Source organism: Tursiops truncatus, chromosome 13 (assembly GCF_011762595.2).
Source record: "Tursiops truncatus isolate mTurTru1 chromosome 13, mTurTru1.mat.Y, whole genome shotgun sequence".
NCBI classification, from domain to species: Eukaryota; Metazoa; Chordata; class Mammalia; order Artiodactyla; family Delphinidae; genus Tursiops; species Tursiops truncatus.
In genome coordinates this window covers 29,726,498-29,740,996 of record NC_047046.1, presented here as the reverse complement: position 1 = coordinate 29,740,996, position 14,499 = coordinate 29,726,498, and the positions used below count along the sequence as shown (strand labels likewise).

Below are 14,499 nucleotides of genomic sequence, written 5' to 3'. Positions count from 1 at the left end.
GTTATTTCTTAAAATATGAGATGAGTTATATATAAACAGTATAATTTGTGCTTTTTTATTTGGCTTTTTTGTTGTGCCCTCCATTACAACCCTGTCTATAAAGTCGTATGAACTTTGGCCATCAGTAGTAAAAGCAAAACAGCTTTTGTTGATAAAGAATAAGAATCCTTATTTCCTCTCAGGTTAAAGTACTTTATAAGACAAATTATAAATCTTGGGAAACATCAGAAATGTACCGAAATGTGTTTGCTACCACTTTCCCGTTATTAAAATGTAAATAATCAACATGCTAGATATTAAATAATTGATAAATTTTTCTCAAAGGTTATTCAAATTCATGATCTAATAAGCAGGAAGCTAATTCCTAGAAACACCACCCAGGATAATTTCTAATAGCTAATGCTGAATTGTGCCACATTGCTAATCACATTGCATCATTTGAATTATTTTATTGTAAATTCTCAGTATAAATTTAGAACAGTGTTTTTCAAACTTGTTTTAGCTGGAGAATTCTCTCCTTATGGAAATCTTATCAGAAATGCCCAGATCCAAGTCTGACATCTGAGGAAGTGGTGAAGGAAGCCCTTTGTGTCCGAGCTGGAGTGGGAAACTCCCTTCTCAATGTGATTAACAGATGTGACCTTTTTTCCCCACACCTCACCTGTTGTCCTGGGCAGACTAGCAGCAAGAGAGCTAAGATAAATAACTGTTAATAATATTCAGCTAAGTGTTAAAGCCTTTCCTGCTTTTCCTACTTATTGTGCTAAAATCTTAATCTTTTATTTTTCAGAACACATGTGTACTGTGGTTTATTTTGATGACTGCATGTCCATACATCAGTGTAAAATATCCTGCGAGTCCATGGGGGCATCCAAATATCGCTGGTTCCATAACGCCTGCTGTGAGTGCATTGGTCCAGAGTGTATCGACTATGGTAGTAAAACTGTCAAATGTATGAACTGCATGTTTTAGAGGAGGAAATGGTATGCACACCAAAGCAATTTAGTCAAGGGTATGAAAAGCTATTCAGTGATGTCTACTGGTTGCACCCGAATGCCAGCAGGTTGGGAAGATGTGAAGAGTTTGGATTGAGTTACTTCTAAAGTATGACAAATCCGGGATTGTGTTAAATTATGTTTATAACTGCTCTTATTGATCTTACTGCCCGCTGGTAGCGATAAACCCTTTCTTCTAAACACATGTACAGCTTTGATCACGTGAGAAGCAAGTGCGTAGAGAACACCTTGAGAGAGGAGAGGTTTCTAACACAAAGCCTGGTGTCATTTTCTTGTCACATTCCAGAAGCCTTTTGTGTCGAAGGTTTACAGCATGTTAACATAGGTTATGATTTCTTCATTGTACTACTCCTAGGACACTGAGTTTTTAGAGTTGTTTGCCATTTTTCACTGTGCCTGGTATTATTTACCTGTTCTATAAGTAGGGTAGATATCCAAATATATCACCCTGTGTTCTCACCAAAAAATCACCATAAAAAGCTTAATTTCAGACCTCTTTATGTTGGTTTTAGAAGGTAAATGCTTACAGTATTTTACAATTTAAAACACTTCCATAGCCGAATCCAGCCTACGCTACACATACCGACAAAGCTGTAGGGAAAGTTTCTCCTCCTCCTCCATCCCCGGCCCAAAGTACTGCTGTAGGTAGTGATGAAGCATCTTTACCAAGAATTGCAGGGCACACCTATGAGGCTCTGTGAAATACACTGCTAGGGTATATAAGAAGGGAGAGCTTTCCTCTGACTTAAGGTACCAGCTTAAATAGCTCCAGGAAAGGGAAACCACTGCCAACCGGACTCCAGGGAAATTTTATGGAAATGGCAGGGCTGTGGCTAGCTGGACAGTGGGGATGAGGCTGCTCAGGCTTCGCGCCACGTTCTCCAGTGGACGGGTGGTTGGAGGGGATAAAGCAGAGAGTTCCAGGAATGAACGGGGAGGGTTGAAAATGCCCGGTATTCTAGTGGAAGCAAAACTTAAAACTACTTACATTCATTACGTTGTTATTTTGTAATCTTTCCTTTAGGTTTGTATATAGATCAGGTGTTCTTGTTAAACAAGGGTTATCACACAGTAGGAGGTTAAGACTGTGAACTGCCGCCCACCCCCACAAAATTCCCTGTTCAAGATGACATTAACTCTAAACACACTTCAGAACATTTGGGCAGCTTTTTATATAATGTTTCAATGAAGATAAGTTTAAATAGTATGTGCCTTCGTGGTAATAAAATCTCCATCTTCGAGCATGAACCTGAAACGTACATATTTATATTCAGAGACTCTTAGCTTTACAGAATTACTAATTTCTCAAATAGTATGTATTTGAACTCTAAGTAACTTTTAGGAATACCTCTTTGTATATCTAAATACTGTAGTATATAAAAATGAATAATGCTCTTTGTATTCATTATCTGGACAATGGTTAGTTACAAGATCATATGTAATATTATGATTATCATAAAATGTAAAGACTTGACACCTTTTCTGCTCTTTCAGATAACTCTAATGAACACTCAAGGTACTTTAGCATTTTAAAAAGTTGAAATTTAGCTCATGGATGTATTTTTTGGATGGGAAAACATTGGGATGTCCTTTTCTTTTACCTAGAATGCCTTTTTTTATGAGTGCCTTGAAAACAAACATTAGCTCCGTTTCTTCATTAATACCTATAAAACTGAAGGTTTTCTTGAACTTACGAAATAATTTTAAGAAGTCTGCAGCCAGCTGCTTCATTTCAACTTTGCTGTTTTTCAGACTCATTTATACTTAGGAATAGAGGAATGCTTTTGTGTTTATTGACAACATACTTAATGTTTCCATAAATATGTCAACAAACTTTTTAAAACTGCATTTATCTTCCTTTTTAGGTATTCATTATTAAATTTTAAAATGTAATATCTCTTGTTGGGAGAATAATTTCTTGAACCATGTTATGTTTTAACTGATTTTTCTTTCCTCTATTTCTCCAAATAGAAATTATCCCTAAATATAATGGTAAGTTGTATATTCAAATTTTACTTAATTTTTTGTCTTATGAAGGGGTTAAAAGAAAGTGTTTGCCTAGACGATTCCATTTCCAGTTCTATAATGTACTTCAGGTTTTGAATAACAATATTTTTACAAATTAAAAGTATAACATTTGGGAAACTGATAGCCCCACTAAAATTTAGACCTTCTATTACCATTCCAAGCACAATTCACTTCTATACTGAAGCTCTGATTTAAAAAAAAAAAAAAAAATTAATCAAAAGTTAGGTTACCTTTCTTATAACTGGATCCAAAACATTAAATCTTAAGTCTGTAGGTATTATAAAAGCCATATACAAAAGGTTCTTTCCTCTAGTAAGACATGTCCTTGCTTGTTGGTTTTCCTGTCTCCCCCATAACATCTAATTATTACTGAAACTGTACTTATAACAGTGGCACCAAATCAAATGATAATTCAAATGCAATGTCTTTGTTTACAGAGATGCTATAAAAGAGAGGCCTTCATTTAGAAATATGATTTCTAAAGTTTCAGAAAACAAAATTGATAAAATGTTAGAATATTTGAATAACTATTTATAAATCAGAATAACATCAAAACGGAGAAAAGGAACTAAGACTTCTGAAAAATGAGGTAAATATAAATAAGCCACATATTTAAAGTTTGTTTCTAATAAAATCTTCGTTGAAGATTTTTTAATCTATTCTGCATTCCCAAGACTTTATGTTTATTGTATTTTACATGATCTACAATATATAAAATTATGTATTTTTTTCTTTGGTTGTTCCTATAAACAAAAAAGTATTTTAATAAAAAATTAAAATGAGTGTGCCATGTTTTTGTTAACTTCGGCATAACAAACCAAAATAAGTTTGCCGTTTCTGTCTAGTGAGGTTATTGTTCAAGGGATCAGCCCAGGCATGCCTCCTCTCTGGACGTCCCTACAGAGTCTGCTGAAACAAAGGATCTTTCACAGTTTGCTCTCTGTTTTTTCATGGGCTTTATTCCAATATGGGGAAACCTTTGAAATGAAATACGTACCTTCTCCTTGCTTGCTCTGTGGGCCTTGTGATGCCAGCCAGCCTCACGAGAACTTCCTGGTGGTGGAAGGAGTCACTGAGAGAACAAGGTGGGAAGAGACTCCCGGCCGTTCCGCACTGACTCTCAAAGGGCAGTGTTACTGGAATTGAAAGCCCTCAGCTGTACACTCGTGAAATCAGTGTTATTTCACAGAATGTTTTGACAGCCTAGTGGAGGGGGGATCTGGAGAGGGGAAAATTCAAGAGGACAGGTTCCCCGCCTGAGTGACTTCAGGGATGATGGACCTGAGGGGTAGATTAGTTTCAAGAACGATAGTTCATTTGATTCGGAAAGATGTTCTTTCCGAATGGCGGGCAGTCGTGTGGAGCCGAGGGGAGAGAGGGTCAGAGTTGGGGGTGGAGGGTGTCTCTGAGCTTGAGGAGTGAGCAGGGGCCAGACCGTGGGCAGGCTGGTGCCCATGCCCGTCAGCTCCGCCCCCGGCGTTTTAGTCCATGGAGCCGGTGGGCACGCCTGCAGCCTGTGGTTTAGGAGTTACGGCTTTGAGCCCTTAGAGATTTTTCCTAACCAACAGAAAATAAATTCATTTTACATCTTTTTATTTTGAAGTCTGTGCTGGAAGGATGGAGGCAGCAACAGCTGCAAGGTCTGGCTTGTGAGATGAGAACCCTCAGTGCAGAAGCAAAGACAGAAGAGACCTCTGCCCTCCCCCGGGCGTGCTGTGACTCGCAGAAGGAAGCTGGGAAAATGCAGAAATGCCCTCATTTGACTGAAGGTAGCACAAAAGTTAGACACAGTCACCACTGCAGTATCTTTACAGCAGAAAGGATTATATTTCCTGCCCTCTCCGCTTACTGCTTCACACTGAAGTCGGGGTGGTCCTGTCCCGGGCGGATAGCAAGGCCTCTGTGCTCCTTTGCCCCAGAGGGTTGAGTTGCCCAGTAGGAGGTAGGCACACAGACAACCTGCTTTTGTTTTCCAGAAGCCTTACCTGCTCCCAGGGATTCTGCTGGGGGAAGGGGAGAGAGTGAGCGCCTTGGCAGCCTGAGAGTGAAGAGAGGGCCTCGGAAGAGGCCTGGACCTCCCTGGCCGCGGGGCTGTGCCAGCCTCCACTCTCCCTGGACGAGGCTGGAGCCCTGGGCGGGCCCGCAGCTCACACAGGGGGCCGGGCTCCTGAGCCTGCAGATGCCTCTTTCTCGAGGTTTCAGCTTAGGGATGTGAGCAGCCCAGCCCTGGTTGTCCAGGGCACCCACACTGGCCCCTAGGGCTCTGTGAGATGCAGGACAGGTGACCGCCTCTCAGGCAAACGTTGGATGCTCTGGGGCTCAGAGTCAGACTTTGATTTAAAGAAGTAAGGAGACGTGACACGTGGTGCCCCGGATTTATGGCCTCTCAGCCACAGCCCTGGCAGCCTCGCTGCTCACACTACCTTCTCTCCTTCCTCCAACCGCCCACCCCCACCGCTGGCCCTGCCCCCTCAGCAGCACAACAGGTTCACTCCACCCTTGGGTTTTGCAGGAGCTGTTTCCTCTGCTGCACCAGCTCTTTGTGCAGATTTCGGTTCCTTGTTCTGACTCAGGTCTCAGCTCAGATACCATCTCCACCACCGTTTCTAAAGCAGCAGCCCCTGCCTGTGACCCCCATCCTGTTCCAGTTTTTCAATAGGCGGTGACCCCCCAAAGGGTCTACCAGCCTCTTGTTAATCATCTCTTCTCCTCAACTAGCGTTGGAAGCTCATGAGGGAGGGGCCTTATTTCTCTGTTCATTGCCGCCCTAAACACAGTCCCCTGCACCCTGGAGGGCAGCACAGACTGTGTTATGCATGAATGAACTCAGCAGATCCTATCAGATTTCTGCTTGAAACGGTGGCTCCCCGTTGGACTCAGATAAAGGCCCAGCTCCTCAGCAGGCTCTCAGGCCCGCAGTCTGGTCCTGCTCACCCCACCAGGCCCGCCTCAGGCCTCCTCATCTCACCCTGAAACAACAGAAAATCTGCACGCTAAAACATTTAAGTACCTGCAATTTTTCATTTGAGGTCAGGCAGTTAATATTCTGTACTTGCCTGACATGGGAAAAGTTCTTACTAATGTAATTTAGTAAATCAGTCAAGAAATAGTCTTTTAGCCAAAGTATGAAAAGAACTTTTCTGAAAGCCGATTTGACTCTCAAGCACGTGATATATTTTCTGAGGATAAAAAGATGTGCTTTGAGTTTTAATAAAGGGCGTTATAAACATTCATCAACAAGGACTTATTCCTCAATTGCTGTATGTTGTACTGTCTGTTATTTTAAGCTTATTCATAATTCACAAAAGGGTAATGCAGTAATAATTTGTTATAATTTTTAATTTCCTGTATCCAGATAGATAGTAGGTGCTAAATGTGGGCAGCCAAAAAATTTAAGAACTTTGTTAGATCCAATACTTTGGCTGCAGGGAACTCAGGAAAACAGGTTATTTATTTTTACGTCCTCGGTGTCAAGTACAAGCACCTATGTTGAATGTTCCTTCTGAGTCTGATCTTGTATTCCCTGCCTTTGGACAAAATTCAGGATCATGTTCTATATTTCTCTTAACGATTTTGGGTTTGCCTCTTGTTTAAGTGGCCTTTCCCCCTAGATTGTATCTGGAGATCTTCTTCCAGATACTGCTAGTAGATTCTTCAGGTTTGGGGTTTTTTTAAGAAAATAAATTGGAGTATTGGTAATTAAACTTTTGAAACTCATGCCTATGGGTATTTGGGGAATAAAGCACGTACTGGTAGAATTGATGGCTGAGCTGGTCTGGGGCACAGACCCTCGCTGACAGGAAGCAGCAGCGTTTCTGAGTGTTTTCGCCAAGGACTTTATTCTGAGGGCCCCTCAGCGTGTGTATGAGTCGGACGGTCAAGGACATCGGCGGTCAGTAAGGCAGCGGTGATACCACAGGTGGTTGTAGTAGCCAAAGATTTTGCCAGAGGAGCGTTCCAATGCATTTAATTCCAGCGGTTGAACTTTTTACGTCTGGTTCACTCGTGGTGGCCCATTTCCACCTACGTTTTGTCCTTTTGGAGGAAAAGCTTGTGTGCATTCCCAGGAGACCTGGGTTGCTGGGGAGATTTTCATTTGCTTCTGCAGCTGCTCCAGGGGGCTACCAACCGAGAAACCCTAGAACTATGTATGATATTCTACAATGTGCTTAACACAGTAAAAGTTTATGTTCACATTTGCTTGTAGACAAATACAATACCTGGAGGGATTCACAGGAAGGTGAAAACCTTGGCTGCCTCTGGGCGGGCAAACGAGAGGCTGAAGGACAGCGTGGGAAGGAGACCGTGTCATCACCTGAACTGTGAGCCATGAGCATGAGTTTACCTTTTCAAAAAATACATAACTAAAACTTCAGTTTCAAAAAAGACACGAACAGAAGTATTTTTCCTTAAAAAGTCAATTTTGTAGCACCCCAAAGCTGGGTCCCTCTCAGTGACTAGCTACCCAGTCTCTGGTAAACATGCTAACTAACATATGACGGAGACAAAATTGTGTGCCACGGGGAGTCGTGATAGTAACTGAAAACCCCCAAACTGTTGATCTAGTCGCATTTTTTGATGGACGGACAATGACATATATTCAGTTCTCAAATTCTAATAAATTTCTTCCAAACAGGATCTAAGATTTGAGCGATAAGATTTTAGGACAGATAGTCCTGCGACTCTGTGTCTTTTCCTACCTGGGATTTACTTCTTTGTCCTTATAAAGGACTTGAAGAGTGTAAAGTGAGGCCACAGTATTCATTTAAACAGCCACGTCTCAACTTCCTTAAACTAATCAGAACCAACAAAAACATCAGCAAGAAACTCCAAACCTCGACTTTAAAATCCCATGAGAATGCGCTTGAAGAAGAATGTATTTGTGATTGAGTAAAGCACACTGACCTAGGACTGGCCTCCGCTGCCACGTTTACCGTCTGTGAAACTACTGCCTTCGGGGCTTTTCTCCATTCCCTGTTCCTCCTGCCCTGATGGTGGGGCCTCCATGACATTCTTGAGTTGGAATGTCTTTGCTCGTGCCAGTTTATAAAGAGTTCAGTACACTTGGCAGAACCCGGTGACCCGGGGGAGGAGGAAGCACCAGAGTATGATCGTTCTAAGGTAATTGTTAATTTATTAAAGCAAACCGTGCCTCTCAGAGTGTCTACAGCCCTCCTTTTGTGAGTTGTCTGAGTCGACCTACCCGATTTCCTTCCAGGGACCTTCTGACACGAGTGCAGACCTCGGAACATAGAGCTCGTTCCAGAAGGCCCTGGAGCACAGACTCAAGGGATTCCTGGGCCCTGGCAGGAGGCCAGGCAGGCTCCTGCTCCAGGCTCCAGAAATGGATCAGACCCCTTGAAGGAACACATTCTCTTATTGATCAGGAATCTTGAATGAAGTTGAAGAGGTGCAGGTGTTCGGCAACTCTGGAGACGAAATTCAAACTGCAGAGCCCCTGCCTTCCCCTCCGCTGCCCAGGGATGTGGGCTGCTGGGGGCCCCGTCCGCCATGCAGGTCACCTACAGCCCTGTCTTTGTGCCCAAGGCTCTCCCATTCTTTTTCTCTCTTTGATTTCTAGATGAAAAGAAAAACAAACATCCACTGAAAATAGGGGAAAGGAGAAAACTATTATGCATTTACTGCTTGATTTTCCTGATAATAATGGATTCGCAAAATGGATGGGAAAAAAAAAACCCATGATTCGATCATTTCTCAAATTCATATATTTCTCTTGAGAAATGGGTGCACTGAGTAGACAGGCCTGGCAGTCAGGGCTGGGGCTCTTCTGGATGCTTTCAAGGCCAAGCTAAATGCAGAGCAAGGCAGCGGCAGGAAGCTGGCCTCACAGCACGCTCTGCTGGCCTCTCTGGTGCGTGAGGGGGCATCTACCTGCCAGGTCCGGAGCCTGCGGGTGATGACTGCCCTCCGGGGGTGTGCCACGGCACCATGCGGAGTTGCACCCCCCCCATCATCCATGTTATAGTTAGGTTAACGTGTGTGCATTATCTGAGCACACCTGGAATTGCCCCACCGGTCACAGCGCTCAGAGGCCAAGTCACAGTAACCTCGGGACCTGGGTCCCTTGCTGGCTGGACCAGGGAGCACGGGTGTCCCAAAGCAGCCTGCTTCCCAGCAGCCGGTCTGATGGTGAGGTGGACCTCATGATGTGGACCTCGGCTCTTCTCTCCCGGGTGTGGGGACCAGGAGCTGCTCAAAGAACGGTGGCTCGCGGTGGGGCCTGACCGACAGAAGGACATCAGGAGGACCAGCATGGCCCGATGGGTCCTGTGCACGCCGGAATTGTGAAGGGACAGAAAAGGGTGTCGCAGGCTGGCCAGTCCGAAGGCATAGCAAAGCCTCCATGGCACAGGCTCTGGGCCTGCCTGAATCCAGAATGATCTCAGCCCCATGTTTTTGGCTTTTCCTGTATCCTTGTGTGGGTGTTTCCTTGCAACGAACCAATTTTCTTGAGAAATTTCAGTGAGTCTCTGTTCTTCACAGCCCCAAATCCCAAGTAATCCAGTGTTCTCCTAGTATTTTTTCTCTACCCAGATGTACCTGTGTACTTTTTCTTACAAAACCGGATCAGTGAAATGCTGTCTCTTTAAACTTGACAATATATTGTGAGAATTCTCATAAATATCACTAAAACTTCGTAGAATTTCCTCACCAGGTACCCAGATTTCTGAATAGCTGTCATCACACAGCGAAGTCTGGTCCGCTGCCCTCCTACTGGAAAGCGTCTGCCACAGAAACCCAGCACCCAGTTGGGTGAAGTTGGCCCCCCCGAGCCCATCCAGCCCCGGTCCTGGCCACGCCTGGCCCGCCTTCCCTGGGCCTCCGAGACTTCTAGCAACAGTTCTCACTGTCTCTGGCCAAAACCAGTTTTTCAAGAGCAGAAACATATTGGAACTGTCAAAAGAACATGAAATGAAAAAAAAAAAAAAAAAAAAACATGAAATGAGCCACAGAAAAGCATGAAGCATAACTTAAACAGTTCTACTTGTTCTGTGACATTTTAAAAAGAGCAAATCTGTCATCAAGGTAAAAAACTGAAACGGAAGCCGAGCACTTTGGTATCAGGTGCTTCACATGGTGAAGATGGCCCTAAAGCCAAACCATCTCAGTGGGCTGTCAAGTGACATGGGTCTTTCAAACAACAGGCGGTCACCCTCTGCCTATGCCTCTCCTGCCCCAGGGCCTTTGAACATCTGCTTCTGTAGCACCTTTGGTGGCAGCTGCACCTCCCAGGTGCCTTGGTGTCCCTGAAGCCTGGGACCCAAGAACCCTAATGCAGGACGCCCCAGGGCCCCCTCAGACTCCGCCTGGCGGCCCTGTCTGTCCCGCGAGCCCTCGGCACAAGCTGTGTGGTGGCCTCTTCCCCGGCCACCATTGACCTGGGCCGAGCTCCGTCCTGATCCCTGCACTTGTGGGTTGCGGCCAGCATCGCTAAATGCCAAGATACTGTCACCACCGGCACACTAAATGCCAAGATACCGTCACCACCGGCACTGGCGCTCATCCGTGTTTGTTCCTGACCCTTGTCCCTCTGGGATCTCTCTAGGGTCATCCAGAAGATGGGAGAAAACAAAGAAACCTCAAGGCTGTCGTGCTGGCTTTGTCCTCGGCTGTGTGTTTTAGGGACACGGCAGGAGAAAAAGAAAAGTTGCTCACTCCCCACTGTCTGCATCTGCACAGCATCCTGGTGCTCACACGTCACACAACTGTCAAAACTCACCCCAAAAAAACAACAACAAAAAACAAACCAAAAAAAACTCATCCTGCTGAACACTGAACGCCTGTGCATGTGGCTGTGTTCTTTATACCTTAAATTTTTTCAATAAAAAAGTGAAACCAGAGAGTAGCGCCACATAATATCCTGCCTAATAATATGAGGAGAGGATGCAAATAAATCAGCCTTTCCCCTGGGCTCCCTGAGTCGGCCGTTGGGCCCTGTGTCCCATCCCGCCTGTCCCATCTCTCACTTGGCTGACGTGCAGCCCGCCGGCTGCTCCTTCCGCCTCTGCTCCTCACACCTTCAACCCATCCTCCTCATGGCACACCCCAGGACCTTTGTACAATGGAAATATTTCCAAACTTCTCCTGGCTTAAAATCCACAGTCACGTCTCATCTGCTCCCTAGAGGATAACATCCAAGCTCCTAACGGTGCACCACCCACCTCCGTGAGTGGCCCTTGCCCACCTTGCTAGCCTCTGCTCTCACCCCTGCCTGGCTCCCATTTTGTGCTCCAGAAACTAAACTGCTTCCAATTCCCCACATGCCCTGCTTGCCTCCTGCCGGAAATGCCCTTTCCAAAACCACCAAATTAGAACTGGTGCCAGGAGAAACACACACTGTGCTTATGGGCTTCCAAAACAGCGGTCAGGTTTTATATTTTCACCTTGAATCAGGACAGGTACCCAGTTTCACCTGTGAGCCAGATGTGATGTGAAGATGGTGCCCCAGGCGGGGGTCTCAGGCCGTCGTTTAAGCCCCAGCTTTGCCCTTGACCGAATGCACGTCCTGCCCGGGTCACTGAGCAGGTCTGAATCTCATTCCCTTTTATGTAAAACCAGGGTTACAAGCACCCGCTGTAAAGGAGGAGGAACCCATGAACTGTTGGATGCAGCGAACTCTATAAACTTTTCAGAGACGCACAAATGGCAGCTTAAGGCGAGCTGCCTGCCTTGAGCACGGAGCAGGAGCAGAGCCCACAGTGGGGCCTTAGTGACGTTTTGTCAGATGGGTTCTGTTCGAGAATCCTGGGAAGAATTGTCTGTGGCTGGCTCTGGCATGTGAAACACTCTACTGGCTGCTCCATCAAACGCCGTAAGGATTCCTTCTCCAAGGGCATATTTCAGAACCTGGAGCGTCTGCCCCCAGTTATGGGTCATGGTAATGCCCATCACACAGACACAGTGTGCTCCAGCATAGACAGGCTGTGGGAAAAATTTAGGGCACACGGTGGACAGAGCGCTGGACACAAGAGAACCAGATTCTGAGCCCTCCTCTGTCACCAGCTTGACCTCCTGGTCTCAATTCCCTCACCTCCCAGGGCTCCACAAAACTAGTGCTAAGGGCCTTTCTAGTTCTTACATTCTGTGTGTGGCCGAGGTAAAGGTGCAAAATGGGTGCTTTAGAACTGAATTTTGATTAGCATCTGTCTTTAGGTGACTCCAGGATCAATCGAGCCACAAATATTAACTGATCTACAATTATAGTCCAATCTGGCCATTCTCACCATCAATGAAATATACTGAGCTCAGTCTACCAGTTCGTATGCTGATTTCTTAGGTGAAATCTCCTTTTCGTAGGACTAAGAGGTCCTCCGTTTAAAAGGAATTAGTTAGAAACAGTTACAGTCATTGCCTCTGGGGAATGGGGCTTGACTGGAGGGGGACAGGGAAGCATCATGTCAGATCTTCCGGACTTTGCTTTCTACCTTCTGAATTTTGTGTTTTCTGTTTATATCAGTGGTTCTTTAAAATAGTCACATAAGGAGTTACTGATGAAGTGACTGTATTCGGGACTTGCAGGGTGGGGGGATGAAATGGGACCGGCCATGTATGGAGAACTATTGGATGGGTGATGGCTACTCGGGGAGTTCCTTATACTGTTCTCTCTACCTTTGGGTATGTTTGAAATGTCCCGTAATGAAAATTTTAAATAGTAAACATTTCAATTTGTTGAAAAGCACACTAATGTCATAAACTGCAAGATTTTGCATTATTCCACCTTTTCCTTGAAAATTTTGTTATTGTAATAAAAACACACAAAAAATTCCTTGTAATTAATCAGCTAAATTATTCCATGAGGAATTAGAGTGAGAAACCAGGGATGAGACTAGAGTCAGAGGCCAGCCCCCACTGTAGATGAAATTTTGCATCCCCCCCAAATATATATGTTGAAATCCTAACCCCCGACTTGATGGTGCTGGAGGGGGTGCTTTGGGAGCTGATTAGGTCATGAGGGTGGGGCCCTCATGAACGGGGTTAGTGTCCTTGTAAAAGAGGCCCCAGAGAGCTCCCCCACCCTGACCACCATGTGGGGGGCACAGCGAGAAGACAGCCATCTGTGAGCCAGGAGGCACCAAATCTGCAGTCACCTGAATTTTGGACTTGCAGCCTCCAGAACCATGAGAAATGAGTCTGTCGTTTATAGCCGTCTGCTCCGTGTACTTTGTTGCAGCAGCCCCTAATCCCTGCTGAATGGCAGAGCAGGTTAGACGGTCACTTTGGGACACGAGCTACCCTCCCGCAACCTGGTCTGTGCCAAGGTAGACACTGTGTCAGTCTGAGCACGTCCTCAGACACCAGGACCCCTGTGTTACTGACTGAGCAAAGCACCTTCATTTGGGGGCACTTTTCCTGTCTCACTGACTCTTCCTTTAGGGAAACGTGGAAGAGGTCGGGCCACTGACCACACAAGGACAGTAAAGAGGGGTCAGACAAGCACCATGAAGGGTATTCTCCTCTCTGAATTGAGAAAATGGCTTTTATAACCACACACCTGAGCAAAAGCTTCTGTTTTCTGATTATCTGACAGTGAGTGAAGGAGTGAACATATAAACAAGGGTTTCTGGCATTGGGGGAACCACTGGAAAACCTGGGCTTCGATACCACTTGGAGCAGTTCCCCACTGCTGTTGTTAAAAATTACACCACAAACTCAGGGCTTAAAACGGCATAAATTTGTTCTTTTCCAGTTCTGAAGGTCAGAAGTTCAAAATCCATGTCAACGGGCCAAGGTCAAAGTACCAGCAGGGGAGGTTCCTTCTGGAGTCTGAGAATCCCTTTTTTTGCCTTTTTCAGTTTCCAGGGTCCGCCTGTGTTCCTGGGGGCTCACAGCCCCTTCCTCACCTTCAATGTGCCTCACTCCAGCCTCACAAGCTCAGATGGCTTATTTGAAGACGGTGGGTTTGACTCTAATATTGGTTTTCCTTTGGAAGACCATATCCTTCAGGATTTGACATGTTTGAGAAAGAAGGAAATCCACATCCTGGGACTCCTCGTCCTTCTCTTTTCCCTCTCCTCTCCAGAAGCTTCAGCATCCCTTTGCTTCTCCCTGAAGCAGTGATCCTCAACCAGGGGAACGAGAGTTTCTTTCTGGAATGAGATCTGTCAGATTTATTTAGGAGAGAAATATGTAAAAATGCAGATCAGGCTGTGACAGTATAAATCACAAATGGACACAAGCCTAGGCCAGTGGGGGCCACTCCCTACAGTGCACGATTGCCTGGGTGCATTTATTGTTTGCTGGTTATTTTTAATCTAACATGACTGATACCAATGTGTTGTGGATGACAGAATCGAGCAGGGATGAGCTGCTTCCGTCCAGGTGGGTGGTCAAGGCTGAGTTTGCCTATCACACTCAGGTGTTTCTGTGGCCCACACACAGTTGCGTGGTTTGGAATGCCAAGGCTTCCTTTGAATTCAATGAGTCTGAATTCAGT

General features: G+C 45.3%; 1 protein-coding gene across 11 annotated transcripts in view; it reads left to right on the top strand.

Annotated features, from left to right (window-relative positions):
* The window catches only part of TWSG1 (twisted gastrulation BMP signaling modulator 1), a 58,891-nt gene that overhangs the window by 31,082 nt on the left and 13,310 nt on the right, over nucleotides 1–14,499 (top strand). For 2 of the 11 annotated variants that reach the window (XR_012325309.1, XR_012325308.1), the window contains exons 5-7: nucleotides 791–3,633; nucleotides 4,648–4,813; nucleotides 7,252–7,366. Coding sequence is in view for 3 of the 11 variants with exons in the window: in XM_073790529.1 (XP_073646630.1) it covers nucleotides 791–972 (182 nt within the window). In the remaining 8 variants the exon portion in view is untranslated. Of the gene's footprint in view, nucleotides 1–790; nucleotides 3,827–4,078; nucleotides 4,130–4,647; nucleotides 4,814–7,251; nucleotides 8,166–8,262; nucleotides 12,831–14,499 lie in introns of those variants that run through there. The other 9 variants (XR_012325313.1, XR_012325307.1, XR_012325306.1 and 6 more) reach the window with 9 other exon arrangements.